At 31.8% G+C, this 25784-nt stretch overlaps 2 protein-coding genes across 2 annotated transcripts in view; one reads left to right on the top strand and one right to left on the bottom strand.

The window, feature by feature from the left end:
* Positions 1-25784, top strand: part of LOC143049634 (centrosomal protein of 162 kDa-like) — a 247218-nt gene that overhangs the window by 28989 nt on the left and 192445 nt on the right. The gene's annotated exons all lie outside the window — the stretch shown is intronic.
* On the bottom strand, positions 3892-25562 carry LOC143049631 (uncharacterized). The gene is made up of 4 exons (XM_076223231.1): positions 25284-25562; positions 24285-24514; positions 11147-11537; positions 3892-7338 (listed from the first exon to the last, which is right to left on the bottom strand). Exons 1-4 carry the CDS (start codon positions 25495-25497, stop codon positions 4238-4240), a joined length of 3936 nt encoding a protein of 1311 aa, XP_076079346.1. The 5' UTR covers positions 25498-25562; the 3' UTR covers positions 3892-4237.

Here is a 25784-nt window from a genome sequence, read left to right as displayed (position 1 = left end):
AAAAGGGGGGTTTCCAACCCAGGAAAAAGGGGGGTTCCAACTATATGTCCCCATTCAAATGCATTGATCATCCAAAAAAAGTGGGTTCCAACCCCTGGAACCCTCCCCCTGGATCTGCAACTACTAGTCTATATGTGTCGTATTGCTAATGTTATACATTATGTTTTGTTTTCAGGAAATGAAACATTTTGAGTCAATTCAGCAGAAGATAATTCAAATGGAGAAAAAACGTGAAACACGAGAACTTGAACTGCAACAAATTATTAAAAATGCCAAAACACAGCTTCAGTGGAAATGGACCAGGAAGCAAATAAATGGAAAGGAATTGTAGATTCTAAAAATAGTGAAATCCAAAGATTTAGAACCGAGTTAGATTCCATATTAGACGTTTTAAAATTAATCCAAAAACAAGGAGTTGTTATACCTGTCAGTGCAGCAGTATCATAGCAGTAGCTCTTTTAATTAGTAGTTTTATTAATTCTAAATTTGTATTAATATTCCGTCCTTTATATTTTTGAGATATTGAGGTCTGTGGTATCTTAGGGAAAACCCTTTCTATAATTATACCCCTGCTTTAAAAAAGAGGGGGTATACTGTTTAACCTCTGTCTGTCCTTCCGTCAGTCCGTCGGTCAGTCCGTTCGTCCAATGAATATTTTTCGTCGCATTTTTCTCAGGAACTACAATACAAGGATTTCTGAAATTTGGTTTCAGGGTTTATCTAAGTCAGCTATACCGTGTGATGCGTTTTCAGATTGATCATTTGACAACTTCCTGTTTACCGAACACTTGTATGATTTTACACATGATAGCCAAGTTGAAAATGTTCTTCACATTTTTCTCAGGAACTACAATACAAGGATTTCTGAAATTTGGTTTCAGGACTTATATAAGTCAGCTACACCATGTGATGCGTTTTCAGATACTTTCTGTTTACCGAACACTTGCATATTTTTACACTATTAATATTATCCACTTGGGGCGGGGGTATCATCAGTGAGCAGTAGCTCGCAGTTTCACTTGTTGGAATTCTTTATTATTTAACTACCATTGTGGATCAATTTCTTATGATCTGTTGTTTGAAAAGACAAACAAATTATATTAGAATTTTCTGAATTTGCATCGATTTCTAAAATGTTTTTGTCAATTATTAAGGGATGTCTCTGTGACTTCTTGTTAGGAATTATGCAGATGTTATGGTTGTAATAGGATCAACTATAAAATGTCTACACAATTTAACGATGTGGTGCATTCTGTTTGTCACATGTGTTGTTTTGTGTTCCATGAAAAAAATGTTTTATAACATACCTTATTTAATGTTATTGTATAAAACAAAAATTTTGATATTGTTATCTTTCGATGTAAAATTGATCAGTTAATGCTGACTGATACATGATACTTTCCACTGAAATCTTTGTATTTTTCCCCTGGTCAGTTTTATTTTTAACATCAAGTTTTTACTTAAACATAGAAATTTATTTTCTTATCTGTGTAACACGCTGATCTGGATTTGTATTTGCCAGAACATAATACTGGGAGATTTCATTGACTTGACATGAACAAATTTAACAGTGTATATTGAATATGGGTCAGGTCTTCTTTCACACTTTTCCCTTTTTTGACAAAATCTTATGAAGCCAAGAATCTTTTCTAATATATGTTGTATCCAAGAGTATTTAAAGAATTTACTGTAAAAGAGCAACACAAATTAGGGATGGATCTTCTTTGAAACAGCATCCACCAAACCTTATAAGTTTTTTTGATTAGTTTCCCTCTTTATTTCCTCTAGAACCTCTAGATTTTTTTCTTAGTTTAAAAAGTTATCTACTTTGTTTACCATTTGCAAGTACCAGATTTTTGAAAATACTTTTTTAAATAATAATATAATGTGTACTTTCGTATGATGTTGTACTTTACGAAACGTATGTTTATGCAACATAATTAAAGGGAGATTATTTCTTAACAAGAGTCTCCTTTTCAGTACTAAAATTATTTAATTAAAGATCTTCTGGAAATGAATATAATGACCACTACTTTGATAAGATTTTGTATGATGTTGTAAGACTTATAAAAGTTGTGACAACTACTTAGTTTTGTTTTAGTTTTATTATATATTTTATTTTATTTATCATTATCATAATTTTACACATTGTTCAAAATTGTATACATAAAATGGAAAAATTTTATAATAAATTTACAATTATATATTTGTATGTTTTATAAATTCAGTAGTTTGCTATGACCTTTTGATATTTATCTTATTTGCTTCAAATGTCTGTAAGGAATCTGTGTCATTACTAAATATGCCAAAACCATTTTTTTTTCATTTCCCTGAAAAAGACTTTAGGTCACATATCTCATTGAAATAATTTATCATAGTACAACCATTTTGGACAATTATAGCAAAGCTTCACATAGACATAAAAAAAAAACATGTTATAGATACTTTTTACAATACAAGCATATTTTTAGTTATGTTCTCAGCAAATGATTAAGGATTTTCTAAGTATTCAAATGAAATTTATTTCATCAAACAGAACATTGATAGTGACAAATATATATCCCTTTTTGTCACCTGCGTTACATGTTGCAGGAGACATGGAAATACCGGACGTCCGTCTGTAGGTCCGATCTTGTTAGGGCTCTCACATGTACAATCCTTGCCAGATTTTTATGAAAATTTTATTATAGGTTTATATCAACAATGTCTTGACGAATTTGAAAACCAAAGGCGATCAATAGTTTTGAGAAGAGTTATGCCCCTTAGAAATATTATTCATATGGACAATTGCCTTATGTGCTCTCTAATATGTAATAAAGTTTTTGGTCAAGGTAGTTTTTGATGAAGTTGAAGTCCAATCAACTTGCAATGTAGTACACATGTTGCTTATGGTATGATCTTTCTAATTGTAATGCCAAATTAGACTTTTGTCTCCAATTTTATGGTCCACTGAACATAGAAAATGAAAGTGGGAGTTTCAGGTTTAAGTTTTTGGTCAAGGTAATTTTTGATGAAGCTGAAGTCCAATCAACTTGAAACTTAGTTCACATGTTGCTTATGGTATGATCTTTCTAATTTTAATGCCAAATTAGACTTTTGTCCCCAATTTCATGGTCCACTGAACATAGAAAATGAAAGTGGGAGTTTCAGGTTAAAGTTTTTGGTCAAGGTAATTTTTGATGAAATTGAAGTCCAATCAACTTGAAACTTAGTACACATGTTCCCTATAGTATAATCTTTCTTATTTTAATGCCAAATTAGATATTTACCCAATTCACGGTCCATACTACATGAAAAAGGATAGTGCATGTGGGGCATTCATGTACATGTCATGGACACATTCTTGTTTTCAGATACAATAACTGATCGGTTAGATGTGTCTTGCGTATGGAATTATTATAGGGTATACATGTCACTCTGGCAGGGTTCATCTTGACCTTGTCTTCATAAACATGGATGATAGATAAAATGAAGTTTATTTGCCATTGGTAGTAAATCCTTCATCTGAATTACTTTCTACATCAGAACGATCCTGATAAGTAAAGCAGTGTGTACTGTTGTTCCTCTTAACACGCGGAATGACATATTTGAGATATAGGACATCATTACAATACTAACAACAATACCTTTCTCGCCGGCCAAAATAATAAAGAAGCAAGTCTACAGGGTAAATTACTCCTGTTGTTTTAAAGATATTAAAAATGCTCACAAAAGAATGCAGATGTTTACGAAGTGATTTTTTTTAATGGTTTCTGTTTAAGACCTCACCCATGATATTTATATATGATGTGTCATAATATGTCCTTGTCCTATTGCTGTAAGTTCATTTGGATATTTAGTTTAAAGATTAGACAGTTCAAAAAATTAATATAATATTATGATCAATGTGTTCATTAAATTGTTAATAAACTAAATATTTGACTTAACATGTCTACCATAGGCCAATGAATATGATGTGTTTCAATATACCAGCTAAGATTAGATTATCAAATAAACTAAACTTTGGTTTTCTTTTAATGTTAGGAAATTATAGAGAAGAAGATTTTACTGTAATATCCTATTTACTAACTGTTCTTATTTTTGAGCATTGTATGAATAGTTTTGAGGAAATTACCAGGTAATTATAAGCAATGGATGATTGAATAGTAACAGTTTAATCACTGCTTTTATCAATCACTGTTTTAAGAAAAAAATAGTGTTCTGATTACTGTCCTTAAACCACTGCTATGCATTATAATTATATTGATTGTTTGTTCCATCTCTCCAATAAATGAACAAGATTTGTATGGTTTTCTCTTTTAGCAATACCTAATGGTGTAAGTCCTTTCCATTTATGGTTACAGTCTGCTTTATGCTTCAATAAAAATTCAACAATCTCTGCATGACCTTTATAACATGCTATAAATATGGGGGATTCTCCAGTATCTCTACACTTATTAATGTCTGCCTTATTGTTTATTAACATCTGAACTACTTCAGTATGTCTATGATAACAAGCAATGTACACAGGTGATGCTCCAGTATCTCTACACTTATTAATGTCTGCCTTATTGTTAATTAACATCTGAACTACTTCAGTATGTCCATTCTGACAAGCAACGTACAGAGGTGAACACTCTTCATAATCACACTTATTAATGTCTGCCTTATTGTTTATTAACATCTGAACTACCTCAGTATGTCTATTATAACAAGCAATGTACACAGGTGATTCTCCAGTATATCTACACTTATTAATGTCTGCCTTATTGTTTATTAACATCTGAACTACTTCAGTATGTCCATTCTGACAAGCAATGTACACAGGTGATTCTCCAGTATCTGCACACTTATTAATGTCTGCCTTATTGTTTATTAACATCTGAACTACTTCAGTATGTCCATTCTGACAAGCAATGTACACAGGTGATTCTCCAGTATCTGCACACTTATTAATGTCTGCCTTATTGTTTATTAACATCTGAACTACTTCAGTATGTCCATTCTGACAAGCAATGTACACAGGTGATTCTCCAGTATCTGCACACTTATTAATGTCTGCCTTATTGTTTATTAACATCTGAACTACTTCAGTATGTCCATTCTGACAAGCAATGTACACAGGTGATTCTCCAGTATCTGCACACTTATTAATGTCTGCCTTATTGTTTATTAACATCTGAACTACTTCAGTATGTCCATTCTGACAAGCAATGTACACAGGTGATTCTCCAGTATCTGCACACTTATTAATGTCTGCCTTATTGTTTATTAACATCTGAACTACTTCAGTATGTCCTTCCTGACATGCAATGTAATGAGGTGATACTCCATTAGTATCTCTACACTTATTAATGTGTGCCTTATTGTTTATTAACATCTTAACAACTTCAGTATGTCCTTCCTTACAAGCAATGAGCAGAGGTGATGCTCCAGTATCTCTACACTTATTAATGTCTGCCTTATTGTTTATTAACATCTGAACTACTTCAGTATGTCCATTCTGACAAGCAATGTCCACAGGTGATGCTCCAATATCTCTACACTTATTAATGTCTGCCTTATTGTTTATTAACATCTTAACTACTTCAGTATGTCCATTCTGACAAGCAGCGTGCAGAGGTGAACACTCTTTATTATCACACTTATTAATGTCTGCCTTATTGTTTATTAACATCTTAACTACTTCAGTATGTCCATTCTGACAAGCAATGCCCACAGGTGATGCTCCAATATCTGTACACTTATTAATGTCTGCCTTATTGTTTATTAACATCTTAACTACTTCAGTATGTCCAATCTGACAAGCAACGTACAGAGGTGATACTCCATCAGTATCTCTACACTTATTAATGTCTGCCTTATTGTTTATTAACATCTGAACTACTTCAGTGTGTCTATTACAACAAGCAATGTACAGAGGTGAACACTCTTCATTATCACATTTATTAATGTCTGCCTTATTGTTTATCAACATCTGAACTACTTCAGTATGTCCAAAATAAGATGCCGTGTATAGAGGTGATACCTTATCAGTATTACGACAATGGTTTACATTACTGATGCAATGTTGAATACACCATTTAACTAAATCAATATCTCCTGTAAAACAACACTGTATCAATGGAGTACTTTTGTTATCAATGTGATATGAACTGGCCAATTTTTGTTGTTGTGATATTGCTAAGTTTTGTATATGTAGAAGGAATCTTTGTCTGAAGATATGATTGACCATATTAATGTTACCGAAAACATCCACAAACTCTCCTCTTGACCAGTCATCTACCATTCTGTTTATATACCCTTGCTGATATCTCGTTGGTACAATAATTGTAAATTCATCATTTTTGCTTTTTCTTTCAAATGAAAACCTTTCACGAATAAAACGACTGTTAGCATTTTTAATTAAACAATAAATCATCACACTGCCAAAGTAAAAAGCAAGAAAGTCAAATAGTTTATCATGTATAGTTCTGTATACTTCACCATCCTTTCTGATGTATGTATGTGTGAGTGAATCAAGCTCATCACGTAAAACCAATCGTGACGTCCCTTCGACCACTTTACATGCTTGATATGTGTTCTTTATAATTGTTTTGATGTTTTCATCTACATCTTCAGTAAGCCATTCTTCCTTCAACTGATTGTTAAACATAACACATAGAGCAAGTGCACAGTATTTGACCTGTGCTCCCTCTGTCTGTAATTTATCTATCTCTTCTTTGTAAACTGTAAATGGATTTGTAAAGAAATTTACAATGTTCAGTTTTGGATTTTTGCTGTATAATTGACACAAAAGAGGAAAACAGTCAAACATGTCATACAAATCACTGATATCAGAAGCGTTTGTTTTCAGGTAAAATTCAGCAATGGATTGTTTTTCTGTTTTAGATAAACACAAATGGGCAGACTGAAGATTGCATTCACATGCTTGAAAGAATGACAACGATTCCATTTGCCTATCTTTATATACCTGTAGTCTACAAGACATAATTAACTTCACTTGTTTCTTTTCTACTAATGTTTTAATTTTTTCCGTCATATTTTTCCAGTTTTCAAACTTCATTGGATTTAAATTGTATGTTCCACAAAAATCATCCACTACAAACAATATTTTTTTAATTGGATTGTACCACTTGATGATTTCCTTAGGATTTGATACTGGTAAAATCTCATAGCCTTCATTATGCATCTGTAAAGCTACGTGGCGCACCAATGATGTTTTCCCGGTACCAGAACTTGCTGTGACAACAACACAACCATTTTCTTTAATGCACTTTAGTACACATTTTGCTCCGTTTGTTTCTATAAATATTTTGTCATCTTCTTTCCAGTTCTCTAATTTCTCATTAATTAGTTCTGAAAAAGAAGAATTGACAATTTTTTGAATACTTATTTTTTAAGATAAAAGTTCTGGAATGTTTGACATATATGATAAAGAAAATTTGTTTGACATACGGTATAAACAAAATACTTGATCTATCCATGCTATGTATAGGATAAAGGCTTGACATATGTTATAAACAACAGGCTTGATCTATCCATGCTATGTATAGATAAAAGGCTTGACATACAGTATTACAAAAGGCTTGATCTATCTATGCTATGTATAGGTAAAAGGCTTGACATACGGTGTGAACAATTTGCTTGTCAAATGGTATAGACAAAAGGCTAGACATATGGTATGGACAAAGGGCTAGACATATGGTATGGACAAAAGGCTTGACCTATGAATGCTAAGTATTTAGGCAAAAGGCTTGACATACGTATTGACAATTTGCTTGAAAATTGGTATAGACAAAAGGCTTGAATACGGTGTAGAAAAGGGGCTTGACCTACGGTATAGACAAATGGCTCAACCTATGGTATAGACAAAGGCTTGACCTATGATATGCACTGGAAATAGGTTTGACATATGACAATTTGCTTAATAAATGTCATACAGACAATTGCCATGCCATATGGTATGGACTATTTACTTGACATATGGAATGGATAATTGACTTGACATATGGAATGGATAATTGACTTGACATATGGCATGAACAATTTGCTTGACATATGGTATACATTGAAAAAACATTAAACATGTCATACATATAACTGATATGACTTATATTGTTGATATGTTATCGACAATTGACTTAACATATGGTATAGTCATTTCACTTGACACATGGTACAGATGGTTGACATAACATCTATAGGGTATAGATAATTGACTTGACATATGATATGGTATAGATAATTATATTGACATACGGTTTGGACAATTGACTTCACATGTAGTTTAGATAATTATCTTTACATATGGTATGGACAATTAATTTGATGTCTGGTATAGACAATTAAATTGATATATGGTATAGACAACTGATATGACTCATGGTGTAGACATTTTACTTGACATATGGTATACACAATTAGTTTGACATAATCATTGGCTTGGAATATGATATAGATAATTGACTTGACATACAAAACAGATAATTGACTTGACATATGATATCCATAGCCAAGTGGCTTGATATTATGTATAGACAATTGACTTGACATATGGTAAAGCCAAGTGGTTTGAAAATAGGTTTAGACATTTGACTTGAAATATGTGTAGCTAAATGGCATTAGATTATATAAAGCCAGTTTTAATAGACATACGAGGGTGGTAATGGGTGCACCTAAATGATGAATAACTGTTAAAAATCTTGCCAAATGCTTAATGACAATTGACTTGGCATATGGTATTGACTATGGAATCAACATCATTTATAAACAATTGACTTCACATGATGATATAGCCAAGAAACGTGACATGAGGTATAAACAATTGGTATGTCATATTGTATGGATAATTGGTTTGAAATAATAATTCATATGGCATATGGTATATATATAATTGACTAGACATCTCAATGAGATAATTGACTTGACATATGGTATAGCCAAGTGGCTACACATTAGGTATTGAAAACTGGCTTGGCATAAGATATGGACAATTGGTTTGACATATGGTATAGACAGTTTACTTGACAGATGTGATGGACAATTGGTTTGATATACGAAGAGGAAAATATACTTGACATATGGTATAGACCACTGGTTTGACATAATAAATGAATTGGCATAAGGTATAGATAATTGACTTGACATATGATATGGCCAAGTAGCTTGACATTAGATATATACAACTGACTTGACATATGGTACGGACAATTTGGTTTGACATATATTAATTGATTTTGGTATATTGTAAAGATAATTGACATGACATAAAGAAAGGCAAAGTGACTTGACTTATTGTATAGCCAAGTGCATTGATATTAGGTATAGATAATTGACTTGGTATATGACATAACATATGGTTAAGACAAACAATTTGATGTATGGTAAGATGGTAAGACAATTGACTTGACATATGGTATGGACAGCTGACTTGACATATGTTATTGACAATTGACTTGACATAAGGTATGGACAGCTGATTTAACATATGGTGTTGACAATTGATTTGACATATGGTATGGACAATTGACTTGACATAATGTATGAACAGCTGGTTTGACATATGGTGTTGACAATTGACTTGACATATGGTATGGACAATTGACTTGACATATGGTATGGACAGCTGATTTAACATATGGTGTTGACAATTGATTTGACATATGGTGTTGACAATTGACTTGACATAAGGTATGGACATTTGACTTGACATATGGTGTTGACAATTGACTTGACATAAGGTATGGACAGCTGATTTAACATATGGTGTTGACAATTGACTTGACATATGGTATGGACAATTGACTTGACATAAGGTATGGACATTTGACTTGACATATGGTGTTGACAATTGATTTGACATATGGTATGGACAATTGACTTGACATAAGGTATGGACATTTGACTTGACATATGGAGTTGACAATTGACTTGACATATGGTATGGACAATTGACTGGACATAAGGTATGGACAGCTTATTTGACATATGGTGTTGACAATTGACTTGACATATGGTATGGACAATTGACTTGACATAAGGTATGGACAGCTGACTTGACATATGTTATTGACAATTGACTTGACATATTGTATGGGCAGCTGACTTGACATATGTTATCGATAATTGACTTGAGATAATGTATGGACAGCTGATTTGACATATGGTGTTAACAATTGATTTGACATATGGTGTTGACAATTGACTTGACATAAGGTATGGACAGCAGATTTGACATATGGTGTTGACAATTGACTTGACATATGGTATGGACAATTGACTTGACATAAGGTATGGACATTTGACTTGACATATGGTGTTGACAATTGACTTGACATAAGGTATGGACAGCTGATTTGACATATGGTGTTGACAATTGACTTGACATATGGTATGGACAATTGACTTGACATTAGGTATGGACATTTGACTTGACATATGGTGTTGACAATTGACTTGACATATGGTATGGACAATTGACTTGACATAAGGTATGGACATTTGACTTGACATATGGTGTTGACAATTGACTTGACATACGGTATGGACAGCTGATTTGACATATGGTGTTGACAATTGACTTGACATATGGTATGGACAGCTGATTTGACATATGGTATGATCTTTTGAATTGACACATGGTAATTATATAAGGACTATGGAATTACCCGATTATTATTATTACTCCAAATAGCTGATCTAATTTGTACTATAAAAAAACCATCTAGGGTTTTTAGCATTTTTACTAAATGATACAAAATAATTCAGCTATTTAATCATGTTAATATCCTTGTCTTAACTAAGTTGACGCTATCTACCTTGTTTGCATTGTTAAGCATCTAAATGTCTTTCCTGTTTTGATTTATGCCTGGAACATGTTCAGCTAAACTATCTTAACTACATGTAAATACGCTAAGAATGATTCTTGCAAAAACAAAATTCAATTGCTAATATTATTTCAGAGTATTATTTTCACCTCCTAATATTTATGATAAATCCAACATACAATGACGTAATCAGGTAATATTTTCTAAATTTTACTGGATTTAAAAATAGATAACATGGAAAATATAGAAGAACTTCAAGAAGCTGTTTGTATAAGGACCAATGAATAACCATTATAGTACTACCTTATATCTTCTAGTAATATTATTATAATATATACCTCTTATGTTCCATGGTACTGGGTCTTTTAAAATCTCTGTGACTTTTGAGTGTTCAATTTGTAAAGTACTATGGGAATCCTTCAGATCTATCAGATTTTTGGTAGTGTTTGAGTGCTCTGCTTGTAAAGAAGTGTGGGAATCTTGAAGATCTCTTAGATTATGTGTAGCTCTTGAGTGTTCTGTTTGCAATGTACTGTGGGAATCTTGCAAATCTCTAAGATTTTCCCTTATGGTTGAGTTTTCAATGTCCATTGTTCGTCTCAGTTCCTTCAATTCTTCCTGTGATTGTTTGATTTCCAGCATAATTTCCTGGTTGGACTGATCTAAAATTTTCACCTTTAGCTCTTGACACTCTTGATTTATTGACACACCACCCAATCGACTTACAGCCTGTAAATAAATATTTCAAAGAGTTACAATAAACAGAGCTGCAATCTTTATTAATAAGTAGGAATTATTTTGGGTCAGGTATAGATTTTAGATATAATCATGATGAAAATAACCTCAGGAAATATTTGTCCCAGGATGAGAAATAAAACCAGATGCTCCGCAGGGCGCAGCTTTATACGGATGCAGAGGTTGAACCCTGAACAGTTGGGGCAAGTATGGACACAACATTCAAGCTAGATTCAGCTCTAAATTTGGATTGTGATTAAAAAGTTGAAACAGCATAGGTTTCTGACACAGAATGAATGTGGTCTAATGAACTTAAAATTTTTTTTTGCCTTTGAGCAGTTCACTATGCTGTTGAATATTAATCCTCTCTAAAAATGTTTGAAGTCGTTTTCTTTTTATTCATGAAATCTTAAATGAGAAAAATTTAAACCCCCCCCCCCCCCCATTTTTTTCACATCCTCCTTTCCCTTTTTCCAAAACTGATCTCAATTCAAATTCCTTATGGAGTTTGCAAGAATAACTACTCATTTAAATACATCATAACATATTAAAATGTAAAATAAAGTGCTTGTTATCACTGAATGGTAAAGATTGTTTTAATTTATCAGTTGGTAGTAAAAGTGAATATACATTGTATATTGTATAAAACAATGGTTTAAGTTGATTCAACTACTATTCTGGACAAAGAAAGATAACTCCAATTGAAAAATTTTTGCTATTGCACAACATTGTGCAATTAGATATTTCTTGCTATTGCGCAATACTGTGCAATTGAAAATATTTGCTATGGCACAATACTGTGCAATTGAAGATTTCTTGCTATTGCGCAATACTGTGCAATTGAAAACTTCTTGCTATTGCACAATACTGTGCAATTGAAGATTTCTTGCTATTGCTGAATACTGTGCAATTGAAAATTTCTTGCTATTGCACAATACTTAATATAATAATTTTGGATCCTGATTTGAACCAACTTGAAAACTGGGCTCATAATCAAAAATCTAAGTACATGTTTAGATTCAGCATATCAAAGAACCCCAAGGATTCAATTTTTGTTAAAAGCAAACTAAGTTTAATTTTGGACCCTTTGGACCTTAATGTAGACCAATTTGAAAACGGGACCAAAAATTAAGAATCTACATACACAGTTAGATTTGGCATATCAAAGAACCCCAATTATTCAATTTTTGATGAAATCAAACAAAGTTTAATTTTGGACCCGGATTTGGACTAACTTGAAACTGGGCCAATAATCAAAAATTTAAGTACATTTTTAGATTCAGCATATCAAAGAACCCCAAGGATTCAATTTTTGTTAAAATAAAACTAAGTTTAATTTTGGACCCTTTGGACCTTAATGTAGACCAATTTGAAAACGGGACAAAAAATAAAGATTCTACATACACAGTTAGATTCGGCATATCAAAGAACCCCAATTAATCAATTTTTGATGAAATCAAACAAAGTTCAATTTTGGACCCTTTGGGCCCCTTATTCATGTTATTCCTAAACTGTTGGGACCAAAACTTCCAAAAACAAACCAAACCTTCCTTTTATGGTCATAAACCTTGTGTTTAAATTTCATAGATTTCTATTTATGGTGCGAAAACCAAGAATAATGCTTATATTTTCGATTATTTTACCCTGAGCGTTAGCGAGGGGTAAAATACGAATATAAATGACCAACCAATGGTTAAATGAAAACAAATATACGGCTGCCATGCACTATTTCGATTCTTATAGGATAAATTCGTTAATTTTGTTAATGTTGAAAGCCCTATACATACGATACTGTTTTGGCTGTTTTGTTTTACCCAATTTTGAAAAAATTAGTAATATTATATATTTCAATGATTATTTGTTTTTTAATCGCATTTTTCACTTATATATTTTCTTCCAATGTAATTTTATTCGTTCTAAGGCATATCAAAGAACCCCAATTATTCAATTTTTGATGAAATCAAACAAAGTTTAATTTTGGACCCTGATTTGGACTAACTTGAAAACTGGGCCAATAATCAAAAATCTAAGTACATTTTTAGATTCAGCATATCAAAGAACCCCAAGGATTCAATTTTTGTTAAAATCAAACTAAGTTTAATTTTGGACCCTTTGGACCTTAATGTAGACCAATTTGAAAACGGGACCAAAAATTAAGAATCTACATACACAGTTAGATTTGGCATATCAAAGAACCCCAATTATTCAATTTTTGATGAAATCAAACAAAGTTTAATTTTGGACCCTGATTTGGACTAACTTGAAAACTGGGCCAATAATCAAAAATTTAAGTACATTTTTAGATTCAGCATAACAAAGAACCCCAAAGGATTCAATTTTTGTTAAAATTAAACTTAGTTTAATTTTGGACCCTTTGGACCTTAATGTATACAAAGAAGACCTTTTTGTTGAATAAACTGAATGTGACTTTTCCCCTTTGTAATATTGGTTATTTCAAGCATTTCTGTCAAGTTTTGTCTCAATCAGTTCAATAGTTTGAGAAAAATATAGTATAATGAAAGACGACATTTACAGTGACTCGAGCAAAATTTCTTCGACAAATCCAAACCAAGCCGCATCAAGATAGAATAGAGTGTGGACCAATAAATGATCAAATATCTATCTTATCTGCCTACCAACAGTTGAAAATGTACACAAGATGATTTAAGGAAGATAAAATACCACTAATAAAGGTCTTTGTCTTCTTTATAAGGTCTCTTTGGGTCAATTTATACCTCTCATTTCCTCAAAATTTCAACTTTTCAGGCCAATAAATAAAAATATTGGGGTAACTTTCACTCATTTATGGTAGAAATGTTATAAGAAATGAGTAATTGAAGCATTTTAGCAGAATGAACAATCCATATAAAAGTTTACTGTCTCCAAGAAGGTTTCAATAAGTCTTTACGTAAAAATTAAATTTACGCCGCGCTCCAAAGAGGGACATAAAAGGCTTCTCTTTTAGTGAATAACTTGTCGTTACAACATTAAAAATAATTTCATCTGCTTATAACTATATATTTATTTAAGTTTTACCTAGGAAAATGTTATATCACAGCAAAATATAAGAAATAAGGAGAAAAAGCCCACCCCCTCCAAAAAAATAAATATATGCACTTAGTATGGCTTGCTCTGTCAACTGAATATTCATTGTACAGTCCTATTTCAAGACAATTTTCTCATAAAATGTGTTTTGGAGACTCAATCCACTCAGAATATTTCATTTTTTGTATTATTTCACTTAAATAGCAAGAAATTTTAACAGATGAGATTACTCACAAGGCCATAGGTGCATGTACAGCTTCCCATAAAGAAGACCTTTTTGTTTAATAAACTGAATGTGACCTTTTCCCTTTGTAATACTGGTTATTTCAAGCATTTCTGTCAAGTTTTGTCTCAATCAGTTCAATAGTTTGAGAAAAATATAGTATAATGAAAGACGACATCTACAGTGATTCTAGCAAAATTTCTTCGACAAATCCAAACCAAGCCGCATCAAGATAGAATAGAGTGTGGACCAATAAATGATCAAATATCTATCTTATCTGCCTACCAACAGTTGAAAATGATACACAAGATGATTTTAGGAAGATAAAATACCACTAATAAAGGTCTTTGTCTTCTTTATAAGGTCTCTTTGGGTCAATTTATACCTCTCATTTCCTCAAAATTTCAACTTTTCAGGCCAATAAATAAAAATATTGGGGTAACTTTCACTCATTTATGGTAGAAATGTTATAAGAAATGAGTAATTGAAGCATTTTAGCAGAATGAACAATCCATATAAAAGTTTACTGTCTCCAAGAAGGTTTCAATAAGTCTTTACGTAAAAATTAAATTTACGCTGCGCTCCAAAGAGGGACATAAAAGGCTTCTCTTTTAGTGAATAACTTGTCGTTACAACATTAAAAATAATTTCATCTACTTATAACTATATATTTATTGAAGTTTTACCTAGGCAAATGTTATATCACAGCAAAATATAAGAAATAAGGAGAAAAAGCCCACCCCCTCCAAAAAAATAAATATATGCACTTAGTATGGCTTGCTCTGTCAACTGAATATTCATTGTACAGTCCTATTTCAAGACAATTTTCTCATAAAATGTGTTTTGGAGACTCAATCCACTCAGAATATTTCATTTTTTGTATTATTTCACTTAAATAGCAAGAAATGTTAACATATGAGATTACTCACAAGGCCATAGGTGCATGTACAGCTTCCCATATTAGGTGTAATACCACCATTGATTTTCCCCTATTAGTCTTTGTTAAATTTGCATTTTTCAAAAAATTGTGCAGAATTTATCTTTCTTTCAAATAAAGAAATACTTGGCATGAGTAAAGTTTTATCCTGTCCAGTTCTATAGAAAAAGTTTCATATGATATTTCATTGCATATAAGAAAATAACCATCATTGGAAGTTAACCAATCAAATTTCTCCCCTTATTCTATCTGTGTACAAGGTTTAGTCACCATGTAACCTCAGGATTACAACATTTTCTATAGAAATCACAAATAAAAAATTTTGGTGTTTTGAAATACCCAAGACATATGTTTATGACACAGAAATAGTTTTACTGCAATAAAATGTAGGATTAATTACCTACAACAGTCAAATTCAAGGGAATATTTTTTTAGACCTACTTTCGTATGCAACCGGATGTGAAGTACCATGATTTGGTGGTATTACACCTAAAGAAGACCTTTTTGTTTAATAAACTGAATGTGACCTTTTCCCTTTGTAATACTGGTTATTTCAAGCAATTCTGTCAAGTTTTGTCTCAATCAGTTCAATAGTTTGAGAAAAATATAGTATAATGAAAGACGACATCTACAGTGATTCTAGCAAAATTTCTTCGACAAATCCAAACCAAGCCGCATCAAGATAGAATAGAGTGTGGACCAATAAATGATCAAATATCTATCTTATCTGCCTACCAACAGTTGAAAATGATACACAAGATGATTTTAGGAAGATAAAATACCACTAATAAAGGTTTTGTCTTCTTTATAAGGTCTCTTTGGGTCAATTTATACCTCTCATTTCCTCAAAATTTCAACTTTTCAGGCCAATAAATAAAAATATTGGGGTAACTTTCACTCATTTATGGTAGAAATGTTATAAGAAATGAGTAATTGAAGCATTTTAGCAGAATGAACAATCCATATAAAAGTTTACTGTCTCCAAGAAGGTTTCAATAAGTCTTTACGTAAAAATTAAATTTACGCCGCGCTCCAAAGAGGGACATAAAAGGCTTCTCTTTTAGTGAATAACTTGTCGTTACAACATTAAAAATAATTTCATCTACTTATAACTATATATTTATTTAAGTTTTACCTAGGAAAATGTTATATCACAGCAAAATATAAGAAATAAGGAGAAAAAGCCCACCCCCCTCAAAAAAAATAAATATATGCACTTAGTATGGCTTGCTCTGTCAACTGAATATTCATTGTACAGTCCTATTTCAAGACAATTTTCTCATAAAATGTGTTTTGGAGACTCAATCCACTCAGAATATTTCATTTTTTGTATTATTTCACTTAAATAGCAAGAAATTTTAACATATGAGATTACTCACAAGGCCATAGGTGCATGTACAGCTTCCCATAAAGAAGACCTTTTTTTTTAATAAACTGAATGTGACCTTTTCCCTTTGTAATACTGGTTATTTCAAGCATTTCTGTCAAGTTTTGTCTCAATCAGTTCAATAGTTTGAGAAAAATATAGTATAATGAAAGACGACATCTACAGTGATTCTAGCAAAATTTCTTCGACAAATCCAAACCAAGCCGCATCAAGATAGAATAGAGTGTGGACCAATAAAAGATCAAATATCTATCTTATCTGCCTACCAACAGTTGAAAATGATACACAAGATGATTTTAGGAAGATAAAATACCACTAATAAAGGTCTTTGTCTTCTTTATAAGGTCTCTTTGGGTCAATTTATACCTCTCATTTCCTCAAAATTTCAACTTTTCAGGCCAATAAATAAAAATATTGGGGTAACTTTCACTCATTTATGGTAGAAATGTTATAAGAAATGAGTAATTGAAGCATTTTAGCAGAATGAACAATCCATATAAAAGTTTACTGTCTCCAAGAAGGTTTCAATAAGTCTTTACGTAAAAATTAAATTTACGCCGCGCTCCAAAGAGGGACATAAAAGGCTTCTCTTTTAGTGAATAACTTGTCGTTACAACATTAAAAATAATTTCATCTACTTATAACTATATATTTATTTAAGTTTTACCTAGGAAAATGTTATATCACAGCAAAATATAAGAAATAAGGAGAAAAAGCCCAACCCCCTCCAAAAAAATAAATATATGCACTTAGTATGGCTTGCTCTGTCAACTGAATATTCATTGTACAGTCCTATTTCAAGACAATTTTCTCATAAAATGTGTTTTGGAGACTCAATCCACTCAGAATATTTCATTTTTTGTATTATTTCACTTAAATAGCAAGAAATTTTAACATATGAGATTACTCACAAGGCCATAGGTGCATGTACAGCTTCCCATAAAGAAGACCTTTTTGTTTAATAAACTGAATGTGACCTTTTCCCTTTGTAATACTGGTTATTTCAAGCATTTCTGTCAAGTTTTGTCTCAATCAGTTCAATAGTTTGAGAAAAATATAGTATAATGAAAGACGACATCTACAGTGATTCTAGCAAAATTTCTTCGACAAATCCAAACCAAGCCGCATCAAGATAGAATAGAGTGTGGACCAATAAATGATCAAATATCTATCTTATCTGCCTACCAACAGTTGAAAATGATACACAAGATGATTTTAGGAAGATAAAATACCACTAATAAAGGTCTTTGTCTTCTTTATAAGGTCTCTTTGGGTCAATTTATACCTCTCATTTCCTCAAAATTTCAACTTTTCAGGCCAATAAATAAAAATATTGGGGTAACTTTCACTCATTTATGGTAGAAATGTTATAAGAAATGAGTAATTGAAGCATTTTAGCAGAATGAACAATCCATATAAAAGTTTACTGTCTCCAAGAAGGTTTCAATAAGTCTTTACGTAAAAATTAAATTTACGCCGCGCTCCAAAGAGGGACATAAAAGGCTTCTCTTTTAGTGAATAACTTGTCGTTACAACATTAAAAATAATTTCATCTACTTATAACTATATATTTATTTAAGTTTTACCTAGGAAAATGTTATATCACAGCAAAATATAAGAAATAAGGAGAAAAAGCCCACCCCCCTCCAAAAAAATAAATATATGCACTTAGTATGGCTTGCTCTGTCAACTGAATATTCATTGTACAGTCCTATTTCAAGACAATTTTCTCATAAAATGTGTTTTGGAGACTCAATCCACTCAGAATATTTCATTTTTTGTATTATTTCACTTAAATAGCAAGAAATGTTAACATATGAGATTACTCACAAGGCCATAGGTGCATGTACAGCTTCCCATATTAGGTGTAATACCACCATTGATTTTCCCCTATTAGTCTTTGTTAAATTTGCACTTTTCAAAAAATTGTGCAGAATTTATCTTTCTTTCAAATAAAGAAATACTTGGCATGAGTAAAGTTTTATCCTGTCCAGTTCTATAGAAAAAGTTTCACATAACATTTCATTGCATATAAGAAAATAACCATCATTGGAAGTTAACCAATCAAAGTTCTCCCCTTATTCTATCTGTGTACAAGGTTTAGTCACCATGTAACCTCAGGATTACAACATTTTCTATAGAAATCACAAATAAAAAATAATGGTGCTTTGAAATACCCAAGACATATGTTTATGACACAGAAATAGTTTTACTGCAATAAAATGTAGGATTAATTACCTACAACAGTCAAATTCAAGGGAATATTTTTTTAGACCTACTTTCGTATGCAACCGGATGTGAAGTACCATGATTTGGTGGTATTACACCTAAAGAAGACCTTTTTGTTTAATAAACTGAATGTGACCTTTTCCCTTTGTAATACTGGTTATTTCAAGCAATTCTGTCAAGTTTTGTCTCAATCAGTTCAATAGTTTGAGAAAAATATAGTATAATGAAAGACGACATCTACAGTGATTCTAGCAAAATTTCTTCGACAAATCCAAACCAAGCCGCATCAAGATAGAATAGAGTGTGGACCAATAAATGATCAAATATCTATCTTATCTGCCTACCAACAGTTAAAAATGATACACAAGATGATTTTAGGAAGATAAAATACCACTAATAAAGGTTTTGTCTTCTTTATAAGGTCTCTTTGGGTCAATTTATACCTCTCATTTCCTCAAAATTTCAACTTTTCAGGCCAATAAATAAAAATATTGGGGTAACTTTCACTCATTTATGGTAGAAATGTTATAAGAAATGAGTAATTGAAGCATTTTAGCAGAATGAACAATCCATATAAAAGTTTACTGTCTCCAAGAAGGTTTCAATAAGTCTTTACGTAAAAATTAAATTTACGCCGCGCTCCAAAGAGGGACATAAAAGGCTTCTCTTTTAGTGAATAACTTGTCGTTACAACATTAAAAATAATTTCATCTACTTATAACTATATATTTATTTAAGTTTTACCTAGGAAAATGTTATATCACAGCAAAATATAAGAAATAAGGAGAAAAAGCCCAACCCCCTCCAAAAAAATAAATATATGCACTTAGTATGGCTTGCTCTGTCAACTGAATATTCATTGTACAGTCCTATTTCAAGACAATTTTCTCATAAAATGTGTTTTGGAGACTCAATCCACTCAGAATATTTCATTTTTTGTATTATTTCACTTAAATAGCAAGAAATTTTAACATATGAGATTACTCACAAGGCCATAGGTGCATGTACAGCTTCCCATAAAGAAGACCTTTTTTTTTAATAAACTGAATGTGACCTTTTCCCTTTGTAATACTGGTTATTTCAAGCATTTCTGTCAAGTTTTGTCTCAATCAGTTCAATAGTTTGAGAAAAATATAGTATAATGAAAGACGACATCTACAGTGATTCTAGCAAAATTTCTTCGACAAATCCAAACCAAGCCGCATCAAGATAGAATAGAGTGTGGACCAATAAAAGATCAAATATCTATCTTATCTGCCTACCAACAGTTGAAAATGATACACAAGATGATTTTAGGAAGATAAAATACCACTAATAAAGGTCTTTGTCTTCTTTATAAGGTCTCTTTGGGTCAATTTATACCTCTCATTTCCTCAAAATTTCAACTTTTCAGGCCAATAAATAAAAATATTGGGGTAACTTTCACTCATTTATGGTAGAAATGTTATAAGAAATGAGTAATTGAAGCATTTTAGCAGAATGAACAATCCATATAAAAGTTTACTGTCTCCAAGAAGGTTTCAATAAGTCTTTACGTAAAAATTAAATTTACGCCGCGCTCCAAAGAGGGACATAAAAGGCTTCTCTTTTAGTGAATAACTTGTCGTTACAACATTAAAAATAATTTCATCTACTTATAACTATATATTTATTTAAGTTTTACCTAGGAAAATGTTATATCACAGCAAAATATAAGAAATAAGGAGAAAAAGCCCAACCCCCTCCAAAAAAATAAATATATGCACTTAGTATGGCTTGCTCTGTCAACTGAATATTCATTGTACAGTCCTATTTCAAGACAATTTTCTCATAAAATGTGTTTTGGAGACTCAATCCACTCAGAATATTTCATTTTTTGTATTATTTCACTTAAATAGCAAGAAATTTTAACATATGAGATTACTCACAAGGCCATAGGTGCATGTACAGCTTCCCATAAAGAAGACCTTTTTGTTTAATAAACTGAATGTGACCTTTTCCCTTTGTAATACTGGTTATTTCAAGCATTTCTGTCAAGTTTTGTCTCAATCAGTTCAATAGTTTGAGAAAAATATAGTATAATGAAAGACGACATCTACAGTGATTCTAGCAAAATTTCTTCGACAAATCCAAACCAAGCCGCATCAAGATAGAATAGAGTGTGGACCAATAAATGATCAAATATCTATCTTATCTGCCTACCAACAGTTGAAAATGATACACAAGATGATTTTAGGAAGATAAAATACCACTAATAAAGGTCTTTGTCTTCTTTATAAGGTCTCTTTGGGTCAATTTATACCTCTCATTTCCTCAAAATTTCAACTTTTCAGGCCAATAAATAAAAATATTGGGGTAACTTTCACTCATTTATGGTAGAAATGTTATAAGAAATGAGTAATTGAAGCATTTTAGCAGAATGAACAATCCATATAAAAGTTTACTGTCTCCAAGAAGGTTTCAATAAGTCTTTACGTAAAAATTAAATTTACGCCGCGCTCCAAAGAGGGACATAAAAGGCTTCTCTTTTAGTGAATAACTTGTCGTTACAACATTAAAAATAATTTCATCTACTTATAACTATATATTTATTTAAGTTTTACCTAGGAAAATGTTATATCACAGCAAAATATAAGAAATAAGGAGAAAAAGCCCACCCCCCTCCAAAAAAATAAATATATGCACTTAGTATGGCTTGCTCTGTCAACTGAATATTCATTGTACAGTCCTATTTCAAGACAATTTTCTCATAAAATGTGTTTTGGAGACTCAATCCACTCAGAATATTTCATTTTTTGTATTATTTCACTTAAATAGCAAGAAATGTTAACATATGAGATTACTCACAAGGCCATAGGTTCATGTACAGCTTCCCATATTAGGTGTAATACCACCATTGATTTTCCCCTATTAGTCTTTGTTAAATTTGCACTTTTCAAAAAATTGTGCAGAATTTATCTTTCTTTCAAATAAAGAAATATTTGGCATGAGTAAAGTTTTATCCTGTCCAGTTCTATAGAAAAAGTTTCACATAACATTTCATTGCATATAAGAAAATAACCATCATTGGAAGTTAACCAATCAAAGTTCTCCCCTTATTCTATCTGTGTACAAGGTTTAGTCACCATGTAACCTCAGGATTACAACATTTTCTATAGAAATCACAAATAAAAAATAATGGTGTTTTGAAATACCCAAGACATATGTTTATGACACAGAAATAGTTTTACTGCAATAAAATGTAGGATTAATTACCTACAACGGTCAAATTCAAGGGTATATTTTTTTAGACCTACTTTCGTATGCAACCGGATGTGAAGTACCATGATTTGGTGGTATTACACCTGTAGACCAATTTGAAAACGGGACCAAAAATAAAGATTCTACATACACAGTTAGATTCGACATATCAAAGACCCCAATTATTCAATTTTTGATGAAATCAAACAAAGTTCAATTTTGGACCCTTTGGGCCCCTTATTCCTAAACTGTTGGGACCAAAACTTCCAAAAACAAACCAAACCTTCCTTTTATGGTCATAAACCTTGTGTTTAAATTTCATAGATTTCTATTTACTTATACTAAAGTTATGGTGCGAAAACCAAGAATAATGCTTATTTGGGCCCCTTTTTGGCCCCTAATTTCTAAACTGTTGGGACCTCAACTCCCAAAATCAATCCCAACCTTCCTTTTGTGGTCATATTTACCTTGTGTATAAATTTCATTTATTTCTATTTACTTATACTAAAGTTATTGTGCGAAAACGAAGAATAATTCTTTTTTGGGCCCTTTTTTGGCCCCTAATTCCTTAACTGTTGGAACCAAAACTCAAAAAATCAATCCCAACCTTCCTTTTGTGGTCATAAACCTTGTGTCAAAATTTCATAGATTTCTATTGACTTTTACTAAAGAAATAGAGTGCGAAAACTAAAAGTATTCAGACGACGACGTCGATGACGCAGATGACGACGCCAACGTGATACCAATATACGACCAAATAAAATTCAATTTTTGCGGTTGTATAAAAATATGCCAACATTTGAGTCAACTAATTGCAATTGTGACCAATTTTTAATAAGATGATGTCTATGCACTAAATCTACTGGATGATTTGTACTGATTGATATCTAAGTCTGGGAAGCACGATATATTTCATGTACTGTGGATTCATTATTATTCGTTGGATACCAATTTTCGTGGCTTTCGTGGGTACAGATGAACCACGAATTCACATGTTTAACGAATTACAAACTTTCTATACCCTTTGTACACAGAAATCGGCAAACCACGAATTCAAATATCCACGAAAATGTTAGTTTTCCTCAATCCACGAAAATTGATACCCACGAAAATAAATGAACCCACAGTATTAGTTTATTAGTATAAGTTGTCAGTAACTGTATGTACTTTTCGATGTGCTTTTTTCTTTACTCTTACCAGATTTTTGTTGTGTCTGTCTGATGAGTCAAGCCCTTTTCAACTTATTTTAAAATTTATTTTTTTTTTATGTTATTTTATTCTGTTACATACATTACATGGTTGTTCGTTTTTTGCCATGGCTTTGTTGGTTCATTTTCGACTTATGAGTTTGAATGTCCCTTTGGTATCTTTTGCCTCTCGTTTATACTACTGTCACAGGTTAGAGACTGGTTGAGTGCTCACAAACATGTTTAACAATACCACAATCTTTACATGTCTATCCCGAATCAGGAGCCATCAATTTAGTGGTTTTCTGTGATTGCTGTCTGAAACTTTTTTTCGTTTGTTGTTTTATTAATAAATTGGGTTGTTTGGTTTCTTTTTAACAGTGTGTTTATCATGCCTTGTCTTTTTATAGTTTACTTAATGGTATGGGTTTTGCTCATTGCTGAAATTGTACAGACATATAGTTGCTAGGTACCACATTATACAACATTATTGTTTTATTAAAAAGGTACTTACGTCTACTACATTTCTCCATGCTGTATTGAAATCATCTGTTGACATAGTGTTACTATCATGATGAGCTAGTATATTTCTGTACCATTTAATCCTGGCAAGATCAGGACCAGGAGTTGTCTCCCGTGGTAGTGGTAGATAGTCAAATCCCTTGATTGGAGGAGTGACAGATGTCAAGTTTCTGATCAAACAAATCATCAACGTTACATCAAAAGTTTTGGAATCAGGTACACCTGAAACAACAAGACTTTGAACGCCAACAGTTATTTTTATCCCATTATCACAAAATACAGAGTTCATCCGAGTAAACGTGACTTGTAATTACATTCATGCAGCACTATGTATGTAAGACAAATTTTATGAAATTAACCATCTACTGCATTTTCTGACCTGTATTATAACGATAGTTTTTCATCTCTCTCTCTCTCTCTCTCTGTATCTCTCTCTCTCCTGTTCTTCTTATGTTTAGCATTTAGATATTTGATATATTTTACCATTATTTGATATTTTTCTTAAAGTTTTATGACATGATATTTTGTTTGTTTTTGAAATACGTTCATTGATAGATGGACGTATTAATTTGTTCAACGTTCAATAACAAAAAAAATCATGCATATTGAGGACGGGAACAAATTAACAGACAACAACATAAGTAAGTCATGTAAGGTATAAGGCTGCTATTTACACAGAAAGTATAACAAACAATTGTTCTTTAATCAACTAAAACCCCAGCTATTTTTGTTTCTATTAGCTTAAGCTTAGGTCATAACTTTTATAGACTAAAGACAATTGACATTAGAGTTTGGCATTTTGCTTTATATCTGTCTTTTGTTGAGGATTGTATGTTGTCCCTCTTATATTCATACATTGTTGGATCATTGTGACCGCAAAATATGCATTAAATCAGATTGTCAATTTATATAAATCGAATATAAAATAGAGCTATTTCTACTGTATTTCTGTAGACATATATTGATATATACCGGTTTATAAAATACGTACCATTTGTTGGAAACAAAAGATTCCACTGAGCTTGGTTTAAAATTCTCTTTTTAAACAAGCCATTTAGAGTGTTGTAGTTTTTATTCAACGTTGATGGTAGATAAGTAGGCGGAAATTCCTTGTCAAAGTACGTACGGACTGCTCTTGGTGACACTCCTTTCAATAACAAGGCTAATCTTATATAATTCTCTTCTTCGTCCGAAAGAGGTGCCATTATTCCAGAAATTCCTCCGATTTTCAATAGAAACCTATACCTTTCTTACTTCATGTACTTTATGGTTACTGAAAAATATACAAATCCATTACACATCACTTATGTTTAGAATATAAAAACAAATTATTGGAAAGGAATTATAAAGTCAGAAGGTCAGTTACTTTTTTGTAGCAATATATAATTCCAAGTTTGCTACAATAATAAACACATCTGAGCCTACATTCCCTATTACCCTTAACAAAGCTTTACTATTTGCAATTTGGCAAGAAACACATGATGATGTTCAC

Source organism: Mytilus galloprovincialis, chromosome 10 (assembly GCF_965363235.1).
Source record: "Mytilus galloprovincialis chromosome 10, xbMytGall1.hap1.1, whole genome shotgun sequence".
NCBI lineage: Eukaryota > Metazoa > Mollusca > Bivalvia > Mytilida > Mytilidae > Mytilus > Mytilus galloprovincialis.
Note: the sequence above shows the minus strand (reverse complement) of the source record. Positions and strands in the feature narration are given on the sequence as shown.